Consider the following 11,815-nt stretch of genomic DNA (forward strand, 5'->3'; position numbering starts at 1 on the left):
ACAATACAATAGTTTTAAAAACTAAATATCTAAATATCACCCAAATGGGTCACTTTTATTTATTTACACAAACACGCCTTTTTATACATTCGTCCTCCGGCGCCGTGACCGCGGCCCGCGGGTCTGTGCTTCGGTGGCGCTGTTGGAGGCTGTGACCCACATCCGGCTCTGGCAGGGCGTCGTCTGAAAGAATCCCAGGTGAGTGTGAACGCAGGAGCAGAACCCGCACAGGCCCGTTTCACACCTAGCCCAATGTAAACGGGCCTCATGAGGTCTGGTTCTGCTCTTTGCATGGACTCCGGATCAGGTGGTGGAGAACTTTAGTCCTGAGGATCGTGAGACGAGCGGCAGGCGGTCACGAAGCAACAGAACCCTAACCAGATCCAGACCCGGAGGCGGGCTTACCTGCCCATAAAATAGCGCTACCACCTTTAGCTTGGAGGCTAACATTTTGGGTTTCTTCGGTGTTTCTGTTGCACGCCGTCCTTGTGTCAAATGGGTCGCGTTCTTACTCAATCCTGAATCCTGTCTGCGGTTTGCTATCTGAACCTGTTGAGATCTCAGGTGGGTCGCTCCAACAGAACCCAGCCCTTTAAAGCTGTCATTAACCCTTTGATGAGTGATCATAGAGACGTTTAATCTCCTGTTTCCATGTCTGAAATATAAACCCATCATGATGTCACGGCTGCAGCTTCAGACAAACACCCCCCAGCATGAAGGTGGAGACCAGCAGGGGGGGGTCCGGGTCTCTGGGTACATCACCCGGAGTCATGGTGAGACACATGTGAGGCCCTGCTTCTGGCTCCAGGAAGGGGGCTCTGCGGTTTTCCTGTGCCTGCCTGTTTAATCACATTTACAGGAGGCTAGAAGACCCGGCAGGGGACCGACCGGACTGGACTCCACGGCTCGTATGCCTCGACCACACGGCCAGGCCGCTTCAGTCCGCAGCACCTGTCCGCCTACCCCCCCCCCCCCCCCCCCCACCTTGGAATCTGCCTGAGCTCCTCCCTCAGTCTGCCTCCACTCTGGACTCCATGCCAGATTCCACTCCGGGTCTTCTCTCTAGCTTGTTCCTGACTTGGAAAGTAGGTCAGGATTTTCTTTTATTCAGCAACTGGAGGTTGCTGCCGGTTCCCCGCTGTGATCCCGGCGACGTGGGAGCAACACAAAGTCGTCCTGAAGGTGTGACCTCCACCCACGACCTCTCCGCCCACTTCAGACCCCAAACCCATCCATCCTCAGAGCCGGAGGCCTGCAGGCCGGATCACGGCCGACCCAGAGTGCCGGCACATGCTCATTTCATGAACCGGAACCGGTCCAGAAATCTAAACCTGTATTACAGTACAAGTACAGTAACAGTAGCATGTATTACAGTACAGGTACAGTCACACAGTAGCATGTATTACAGTACAAGTACAGTCACACAGTAGCATGTATTACAGTACAAGTACAGTCACACAGTGGCATGTATTATAGTACAAGTACAGTCACACAGTAGCATGTATTACAGTACAAGTACAGTCACACAGTAGCATGTATTACAGTACAAGTACACTCAAACAGTAGCATGTATTACAGTACAAGTACAGTAACAGTAGCATGTATTATAGTACAATTACAGTCACACAGTGGCATGTATTACAGTACAAGTACAGTCACACAGTAGCATGTATTACAGTACAAGTACAGTCACACAGTAGCATGTATTATAGTACAATTACAGTCACACAGTGGCATGTATTACAGTACAAGTACAGTCAGACAGTAGCATGTATTACAGTACAAGTACAGTCACACAGTAGCATGTATTACAGTACAAGTACAGTCAAACAGTAGCATGTATTACAGTACAAGTACAGTCACACAGTAGCATGTATTACAGTACAAGTACAGTCACACAGTAGCATGTATTACAGTACAAGTACAGTCAAACAGTAGCATGTATTACAGTACAAGTACAGTCACACAGTAGCATGTATTACAGTACGAGTACAGTCACACAGTAGCATGTATTACAGTACAAGTACAGTCAAACAGTAGCATGTATTACAGTACGAGTACAGTCACACAGTAGCGTGTATTACAGTACAAGTACAGTCACACAGTAGCGTGTATTACAGTACAAGTACAGTCACACAGTAGCATGTATTACGGTACAAGTACAGTCACACAGTAGCATGTATTATAGTACAATTACAGTCACACAGTGGCATGTATTACAGTACAAGTACAGTCAGACAGTAGCATGTATTACAGTACAAGTACAGTCACACAGTAGCATGTATTACAGTACAAGTACAGTCACACAGTAGCATGTATTACAGTACAAGTACAGTCAAACAGTAGCATGTATTACAGTACAAGTACAGTCACACAGTAGCATGTATTACAGTACAAGTACAGTCACACAGTAGCATGTATTATAGTACAATTACAGTCACACAGTGGCATGTATTACAGTACAAGTACAGTCAGACAGTAGCATGTATTACAGTACAAGTACAGTCACACAGTAGCATGTATTACAGTACAAGTACAGTCACACAGTAGCATGTATTACAGTACGAGTACAGTCACACAGTAGCATGTATTACAGTACAAGTACAGTCAAACAGTAGCATGTATTACAGTACGAGTACAGTCACACAGTAGCGTGTATTACAGTACAAGTACAGTCACACAGTAGCGTGTATTACAGTACAAGTACAGTCACACAGTAGCATGTATTACGGTACAAGTACAGTCACACAGTAGCATGTATTATAGTACAATTACAGTCACACAGTGGCATGTATTACAGTACAAGTACAGTCAGACAGTAGCATGTATTACAGTACAAGTACAGTCACACAGTAGCATGTATTACAGTACAAGTACAGTCAAACAGTAGCATGTATTACAGTACAAGTACAGTCACACAGTAGCATGTATTACAGTACAAGTACAGTCACACAGTAGCATGTATTACAGTACAAGTACAGTCAAACAGTAGCATGTATTACAGTACAAGTACAGTCACACAGTAGCATGTATTACAGTACAAGTACAGTCACACAGTAGCATGTATTGCAGTACAAGTACAGTCAAACAGTAGCATGTATTACAGTACAAGTACAGTCACACAGTAGCATGTATTACAGTACGAGTACAGTCACACAGTAGCATGTATTACAGTACAAGTACAGTCAAACAGTAGCATGTATTACAGTACGAGTACAGTCACACAGTAGCATGTATTACAGTACAAGTACAGTCAAACAGTAGCATGTATTACAGTACGAGTACAGTCACACAGTAGCATGTATTACAGTACAAGTACAGTCAAACAGTAGCATGTATTACAGTACGAGTACAGTCACACAGTAGCATGTATTACAGTACAAGTACAGTCACACAGTAGCATGTATTACAGTACAAGTACAGTCAAACATCCTGTCTCAGAGGAGCATTTCTTCCGGTCCTTCGTACATAAATCATCGACATTTAACAATACAAATAAAACTAATATTAAATTACTAACTTGATGCAGGGGGGGGGGGGTGTGATCTTTTTAATTAAATTGCGGACACCCTGAATTCGTATTCCCGACAGTCAGTGAAGGCACCATATTCCAAGCAGCCGCGGGGTGGATTTCCCTTTTCCCTTGAACGCGCCGTGAGAATGTTCCCGCCCTCCCGGTGCTCTGACGTCACAGCGTACGGCTCCTCACGTGGACGCCCCCCCCCCCTCCTGCAGCTCTCCGCCAGCCAGCGTCGACGACAGACCGCCGTCCTGCCGCGCCGCGTCGTTTCTTCCGCGGTCCTGCTCGAGAGTTCGGTCTGGTCTGTTCTGAGCGTCCGCTGCTCGAGCTTTGTCCACGACGCGCGTGAAAATGGCCAGACCTCTACCTGTCAACGCAACTTTCCTGCCGCCGACGCACGGCGTCCTGAAATCCCTGCTGGAGAATCCGCTCAAGCTGCCGTTCCATCACGATGACGGTAAGACTTCCCGGTCCCGGTCCCGGTTCCGGTCCCGGTCCCGTCCGGCGGTTCTGATCCACCGGGTAGACCGAGGAGAACATCAGATCGCGGGAGCTGCATGGTTCAGATAAACACCTGTCGGGTGTTTGTCAAACTGATGACGTCACTTAATTTAAAGATGGTTAAAATGTGTCTTTATTTTCGCGTTAGTTTCTGTCCGTGATGCCGCCTCCGGCCGGCAGAGGGCGGCGTTTCACTCTTCAGCTGTTTGTGTTTACGTTGTTTACTCCGTTGAAGAGGTGGAGGACTTCAGGTACCCCGAGTGATGGAGAGAATGTGGAGAGGAGGTGAAGAACCGTGTGCAGGCTGGAACGGGGGGAGGACAGTATCAGGTGTCTCTGAGCTAGGACGAAGGGACAGGTCTACAAGACAGTGGTGAGGACAGCCATGATGGACGGCTCAGAGACAGTGGTGAGGAGAGCCATGATGGACGGCTCAGAGACAGTGGTGAGGACAGCCATGATGGACGGCTCAGAGACAGTGGTGAGGACAGCCATGATGGACGGCTCAGAGACGGTGGTGAGGACAGCCATGATGGACGGCTTAGAGACGGTGGTGAGGACAGCCATGATGGACGGCTTAGAGACGGTGGTGAGGACAGCCATGATGGACGGCTGAGACCCCGACCCCTGTTCTCCGTGCACTCTGACCCCTGTTCTTCTCTGACAGGATTTGGGGAAGACGAGGATAAAGTGAAGAAGCTGGAGGATGAGGGCGCCGCCCACCCGCAGTCCGCCTTCCTAGGCCCCACCCTCTGGGACAAGACCCTGTCCTACAACTTCCAGCTGGAGTACCTGGACCTGGAGGAGTTCCTATCAGAGAACGGCATCCCGGCCCAGGAGGGACAGCAGCCGCAGCAGACCCCGCCCTCAGCCCCGCCCTCAGCCCCGCCCACCCCGTCGACTCCCTCTGTGGTGGACCTGAGCAGCCGTGCCACCGCCTCTGTTCCCACGGGCGTGGCCCCGCAGAACTGCCCCCGCAACCCCAGCACCGCAGGTAGGAAGCACACACACACACACACACACACACACACACACACACACACACACACACACACACACACACACACACACACACAAACAGACACACACACACACACACACACACACACAAACAGACACACACACACACACACACACACACACACACACACACACACACACACAGACACACACAAACAGACACACACACACACACACACACACACACACACACACACAAACACACACACACACACACACACAGACACACACACACACAAACACACACACAAACAGACACACAAACAGACACACACACACACAAACACACACACACACACACAAACAGACACACACACACACAAACACACACACAAACAGACACACACACACACACAAACAGACACACACACACACGCACACACGCACACACACACACAAACAGACACACACACACACACACACATGCACACACACACACACACACACACACAAACACACACACATGCACACACACGCACACACAAACAGACACACACAAACAGACACACACACACAGACACGCACGCACACACACACACACACACACACACACACACAAACAGACACACACAAACAGACACACACACACGCACACACACACACACACACACAGACACAGAGAGGAATGGAGACTCGGGAGTTCCATTGGACCCGGTTCCTGAGAGATGTTAGGGTTCTGATGGTTCTAATAGTAGCAAGGTGCGCCCTGGTGGTTCTGGCTCTCAGAACCGGATCCTGTTGGTTCCAGCCTGGGGCTGAGCTCAGCGGAGGCCGGGCCGTGTGCAGCAGGAGCAGCTCCTCCTCCTCCTCCTCCTCCTCCTCCTCCTCCTCCTCCTCCTCCTCCTCCTCCCCGGCTCAGAGCCAAGGCACAGGCTGTTCTCACACGGACTCTGGAGTCCCGTGTGGAGAACCGGGCTCGTCTAACCGGACCCAGCCCCACCCAAACAACAGCCCCCACTCCTCTGCTGCGGACATGTGGCCCCTCCCACCTGACATTAAGGTCAGCTAGTCTGGGTTCGGGTGAACAGAACCGAACCATCAATAAATCAAAGCTAAGTCAGTCTGACCCCCGCAGGAGGAACCGACCCGTCCTCGACCCCTGACCTGAGCAGCGTTCGGTCCAGAATCCCTTTCCTGCTCAGGGTTCAAAGCCGGTTTGACCTGATGCACGGTGGGAGGCGGAGCCTAGTTGTCGTCTGTGAGGCGTGTCTCATCACGTGGTCACGTGACCCGTCAGCTGATAGCTTCTTCATTAGCAACAGCATCGCTAGCCGGTTTAAATGAAGAATGAAAGGATTTGTCTTTTCTTTGATCTTTTATCATCACAGTTTTTATTGTTTGTTTCTACATTTAAAAGTAATTAAAACATTTTAAATTCCGTAATTATTTTTATTGACATCTGAAAAGGTCAAATAAATAATCCTTAATGTTGGAAGAAATCCGGCGTGATGTCATCAAGCCAGCACCCGGTCCAGAGACGGCACCACCTGCTGGTTCAACGAGGCTACTGCTCCAGGCTGGAGAATCAGCTGCTGGAGGCTGAGCAGAACCAAAAGACAATTCTTCAAACTAGAAAGTGAACAGTGATCGATTGATTGATTGATTGATTGATTGATTGATTGATTGACCTGTCGGTCCACTGAAACCTGACCAATCAGAAAGTTGTTTCTAGCTACCTACCCGCTACCAGCTCATTAGTGTTTCTCCTTTGTGGCCCTCAGCCCGGGACCCCCCCAGCCCCGTCGACCCTGAGTCCATCCAGGTGCCCCTGACCTACGACCCCGACCCGGCGGACCTGGCTCTGTCCAGCGTTCCCGGACAGGAAATGTTCGATCCCAGGAAATGCAAATTCTCCGCCGAAGAGCTGAAGCCGCAGCCGATGATCAAGAAGGCCCGGAAGGTGTTCATCCCCGACGACATGAAGGTGAGCTGCTGTCTGGGGCCGGGCGGGCCGAGCAGGTGAGGGCGGGGTCCATTCAGCGCTGTTAGCCGCTAACCGCTAGCGGCCTTGACTGCTCTGCTCTGCTCCCCAGGATGATCGGTACTGGGCCCGACGCAGAAAGAACAACGTGGCGGCCAAGAGGTCCCGGGACGCCCGGCGGCTGAAGGAGAACCAGATCGCCATCCGGGCCGGCTTCCTGGAGAAGGAGAACGCCGCCCTCCGTACGGAGGTGGCGGACATGAGGGAGGAGCTGGGCCGCTGCAAGACCGTTATGGCCAAGTATGAGGCCCGACACGCCCCTCCGCTCTGAAGGACGACGTCGCTCTTTGGTGGCTCCGCCCCCACTCCCACCCCCGCTATGATTCTGGTTTTCAGTTGTTGCCCCTTTACTTTCTGTCGTTTGGCTAAATATATACGCACATGCTTGCCACCGTGAGGAGTAAAGAGCCCGCCCACCAGTTGCCCCGCCCCCGCTATGACGCCATGCCTTTCATACTCAAGCTTGCCCCGCCCCACCCTCCGATCCATCGCTCCAAATTTCCTCTGCTTGATATTTATCAAGCGCTTTCGTTTCTGCTGCTGAGCTGCTAGCATTGATTAGCTTTGTGTCGACCTTTGATCTCCTCCGAGTTGTTGATAATTGTGTTTGTGTTAGCGTGTGCAATCCGTGTTGAGTCGGGGCTCCGTGGCGCCCCCTACAGATGGCTGTATGAATGTAGCAGACGAGCGAGGCGTCGGGTTCTGCAGAGATGATATATTGGTTACAGAGATATGTTTCTATTGATCTATCGATCTATTCTATACTCTGTTGTCTTTGTACAGGACTTTTCCTAAAATGACTGAACTATGTATTTTAAAGGCACCACAGATCCACCAGATTAAAGAATAACAAACAAACGCATACAGTGGTACTTTGAAATCGTGTATTAGCTAGTGCTAGTTAGCCCGCCTCCGGCGCGTTGCTGTTGTTGTGATGATGATGACGATGATGATGATGCTCCTCCTCAGGCTCCCACCATGTAAATCAGAACTGCAGAGAGAACGTGCAGTCGGCCATTTTTAAAACCCATCAGCTGCAACAACAATCTTGTCCCCCGACGTGATGATGATGATGATGATGATGATGATGATGGTGCATCTGGTGAGTCTTTCTGAAGTGACGGGATGAAGGGAGGGACTCCAGCATGGTGAAGGTTGCTGCGCCGTGATTGGTCGGTTCTGTCAGCCCGTGCAGGTGCAGCGTGCCCCTGAACCTGAATGGTGGACTGGGTTCACGACCCCACCCGGGTCCCGCTCCAGTGCCCTGAACTGTTCCCGGCCGTCGGTCTGCACCAAGAGGAAGACCCTGCGGGGGTTAATTTAAACCTGGACTCACAAGACCGGGGGGGGGTAGAAGCAGCACCGGGAACAAGAAGCCCTGAGGGCCGGGTCACATGACCAGAACAAACATGAGGCTCCACGGAAGGGGACTACAGTACAACGGTCAGCCCCCAGCAGGGGGCGCCAGCCGCTCACAGGACAAACCAGGAGTTCAGAAAGAACCGCTCAGTCTGGACCAGGTCCCATAATCCCAGAGGAAAACCATCCAGCTGAAGGTCAAAGGTCAGTGCAGTGTCACAGGTCGGGGCTGGGGGCGCTGTAGAGGTATTTCCAGATGGCGTAGTAATGAACGGCGGCGGCCAGCGCCACAAACACGTGCCAGATGGCGTGGGCGAAGGGGACGATGCCGTCACACTTGAAGAAGACGACGCCGAGGCAGTAGATGAGGCCCCCCCAGGCCAGCTCCTGGAGCCCCTCCGTGTTGGTCTGCAGAACCACAGAACCACAGAACCGTGTTTGGGTCATACATGTTCCGGGGCGGGGGGGGAGGGGACAAAGAAAACTCGACCGACGTTACGTTCAGGAGGAATTCACACGACAGATAATCAATATGGATCAATTCTGCTGAGCCTGTGTGACATCAGAACCAGCGCCGCCCTGCTGGGTGGGGAAGGACGTTACCATTGAGGTGACGACGGACGCAGGGAAGAAGCCCATCATCAGGTAGAAGGTCAGCTCAACCGCTTTATACCTGTGGAGAGACGAGACGTCAAGGACAGGAAGCGGCGCCCATAAAAGGCCTTTCCAAGCTGCCTGTGATGTCACCGTCCTTTACATCATCGTTACGGCGCCGTGTGCTCCGACATCCGCCGGCGGACGGTGGGGACAGCCGACCTCACCTGAACCCGATCCAGACTCTCTGGCTGACACCAAAGAGAGGCAGCGCTGATGTTCAGAGGACGGCGTCGTCATGACGACAGAGGACGGCGTCGTGACGACAGACGCATCAGATGTCATTGAAACACTTTCCCGAAAGATCGCCACGACTCAAATGGACGAGGTGAGAGACCAGAAACATCAAAGACTCAGCTCAGCCCCCGATTGGACGAGCTGGTCATGTGACTCCTGGACTCACTTCTCATGATAGTGGAAGACGTAGAACGTTCCGGCGACGGCCATCAGCCACACGAACCAGCGCATGTGAGCAGCCAGCGGGCCCAGCTCACGCAGGTTCAGCCTGGAGGAGGAGAGAAGGGGTCAGCCCCGCCCCCGGCCCCGCCCCCGGCCCCGGCCCACGGCCCCGCCCCACGCACACTCACCAGGGTGTGTACGAGGCAGCGATGAACACGTAGATGACCACCCTGTCACACATGTGGAAGCACTGCTCCACCGACCTGCAGACAAGGGTCAAAGGTCAGGAAGGCTGGCCGCACCCCCTACAGGACACGCCTCCATCAAGAGGTTCCTTTACTCAGAACCCGACCCGGAGGAGTCTTCAGACACTCCTCCTCTCTGCTCCTCGTCTCTGCTCCTCCTCGTCTCTGCTCCTCGTCTCTGCTCCTCCTCGTCTCTGCTCCCCCTCGTCTCTGCTCCCCCTCGTCTCTGCTCCTCCTCGTCTCTGCTCCCCCTCGTCTCTGCTCCCCCTCGTCTCTGCTCCCCCTCGTCTCTGCTCCCCCTCGTCTCTGCTCCTCCTCGTCTCTGCTCCTCCTCGTCTCTGCTCCTCGTCTCTGCTCCTCCTCGTCTCTGCTCCCCCTCGTCTCTGCTCCTCCTCGTCTCTGCTCCTCCTCGTCTCTGCTCCTCGTCTCTGCTCCTCGTCTCTGCTCCCCCTCGTCTCTGCTCCCCCTCGTCTCTGCTCCTCGTCTCTGCTCCTCGTCTCCGCTCCCCCTCGTCTCCGCTCCCCCTCGTCTCCGCTCCTCCTCGTCTCCGCTCCCCCTCGTCTCCGCTCCCCCTCGTCTCCGCTCCCCCTCGTCTCTGCTCCTCCTCGTCTCTGCTCCCCCTCGTCTCTGCTCCTCCTCGTCTCTGCTCCCCCTCGTCTCTGCTCCCCCTCGTCTCTGCTCCCCCTCGTCTCTGCTCCTCCTCATCTCTGCTCCCCCCCGTCTCTGCTCCTCCTCTCTGCTCCTCCTCGTCTCTGCTCCTCCTCCTCTCTGCTCCTCATCTCTGCTCCCCCTCGTCTCTGCTCCTCCTCATCTCTGCTCCCCCTCGTCTCTGCTCCCCCTCCTCTCTGCTCCTCGTCTCTGCTCCTCGTCTCTGCTCCTCGTCTCTGCTCCCCCTCGTCTCTGCTCCCCCTCGTCTCTGCTCCTCCTCCTCTCTGCTCCCCCTCGTCTCTGCTCCTCCTCGTCTCTGCTCCTCCTCGTCTCTGCTCCCCCTCGTCTCTGCTCCCCCTCGTCTCTGCTCCCCCTCGTCTCTGCTCCCCCTCGTCTCTGCTCCTCCTCGTCTCTGCTCCTCGTCTCTGCTCCTCGTCTCTGCTCCCCCTCGTCTCTGCTCCTCCTCCTCTCTGCTCCCCCTCGTCTCTGCTCCTCCTCGTCTCTGCTCCTCCTCGTCTCTGCTCCCCCTCGTCTCTGCTCCCCCTCGTCTCTGCTCCCCCTCGTCTCTGCTCCCCCTCGTCTCTGCTCCCCCTCCTCTCTGCTCCCCCTCCTCTCTGCTCCCCCTCCTCTCTGCTCCCCCTCCTCTCTGCTCCCCCTCCTCTCTGCTCCTCCTCGTCTCTGCTCCTCCTCGCCTCTGCTCCTCCTCTCTGCTCCCCCTCCTCTCTGCTCCTCCTCGTCTCTGCTCCCCCTCCTCTCTGCTCCCCCTCGTCTCTGCTCCCCCTCGTCTCTGCTCCCCCTCCTCTCTGCTCCCCCTCGTCTCTGCTCCCCCTCCTCTCTGCTCCTCCTCGTCTCTGCTCCCCCTCCTCTCTGCTCCCCCTCGTCTCTGCTCCCCCTCGTCTCTGCTCCCCCTCGTCTCTGCTCCTCCTCATCTCTGCTCCTCCTCGTCTCTGCTCCTCCTCACCTCATGTGGCTCTTCTTCCAGGTGATGATGTGGAACACCGAGGAGACCAGGAAGAGGGCACAGAGCCCCGCCCCGTAGACCCAGGCCGTGAGACGCTCCCAGGCGTCCCCCGACAGGCGGTGAAGCAGCGCCGTGGCGACGAAGGACGGCACGACGAGGAGCTGCACAAACACACGGCGTTAGCGCGTCCTGAGGGGACATCCAGGACATCCAGGACATCCAGGACATCATCCAGGACATCCAGGACATCATCCAGGACATCATCCAGGACATCCAGGACATCCAGGACATCCAGGACATCATCCAGGACATCCAGGACATCCAGGACATCATCCAGGACATCCAGGACATCATCCAGGACATCCAGGACATCATCCAGGACATCCAGGACATCCAGGACATCATCCAGGACATCCAGGACATCCAGGACATCCAGGACGTCATCCAGGACATCCAGGACATCATCCAGGACATCCAGGACATCCAGGACATCATCCAGGACATCCAGGACATCCAGGACATTCAGG

The 11,815-nt window shown here is 54.0% G+C and overlaps 2 protein-coding genes across 2 annotated transcripts in view; one reads left to right on the forward strand and one right to left on the reverse strand.

The window, feature by feature from the left end:
- Window positions 1-3,761: 3,761 nt before the first annotated feature.
- On the forward strand, window positions 3,762-7,301 carry hlfa (HLF transcription factor, PAR bZIP family member a). The gene is made up of 4 exons (XM_068749576.1): window positions 3,762-3,977; window positions 4,689-5,015; window positions 6,763-6,965; window positions 7,075-7,301. The coding sequence occupies exons 1-4, from the start codon at window positions 3,872-3,874 to the stop codon at window positions 7,291-7,293; spliced, it is 855 nt and encodes a 284-aa protein (XP_068605677.1). The 5' UTR covers window positions 3,762-3,871; the 3' UTR covers window positions 7,294-7,301.
- Window positions 7,302-8,594: 1,293 nt separating this feature from the next.
- The window catches only part of mmd (monocyte to macrophage differentiation-associated), a 5,304-nt gene continuing 2,083 nt past the window's right edge, over window positions 8,595-11,815 (reverse strand). The window contains exons 3-7 of the mRNA XM_068749577.1: window positions 11,289-11,449; window positions 9,623-9,697; window positions 9,439-9,540; window positions 8,985-9,054; window positions 8,595-8,789 (exon numbers count right to left, since the gene is read on the reverse strand). Of these exons, the coding sequence (XP_068605678.1) occupies window positions 8,598-8,789; window positions 8,985-9,054; window positions 9,439-9,540; window positions 9,623-9,697; window positions 11,289-11,449 (600 nt within the window). The 3' untranslated portion in view covers window positions 8,595-8,597. The remainder of the gene's footprint in view (window positions 8,790-8,984; window positions 9,055-9,438; window positions 9,541-9,622; window positions 9,698-11,288; window positions 11,450-11,815) is intronic.

The sequence above is a fragment of the Brachionichthys hirsutus genome, chromosome 16 (assembly GCF_040956055.1).
Source record: "Brachionichthys hirsutus isolate HB-005 chromosome 16, CSIRO-AGI_Bhir_v1, whole genome shotgun sequence".
In the NCBI taxonomy this organism is placed as follows: Eukaryota; Metazoa; Chordata; class Actinopteri; order Lophiiformes; family Brachionichthyidae; genus Brachionichthys; species Brachionichthys hirsutus.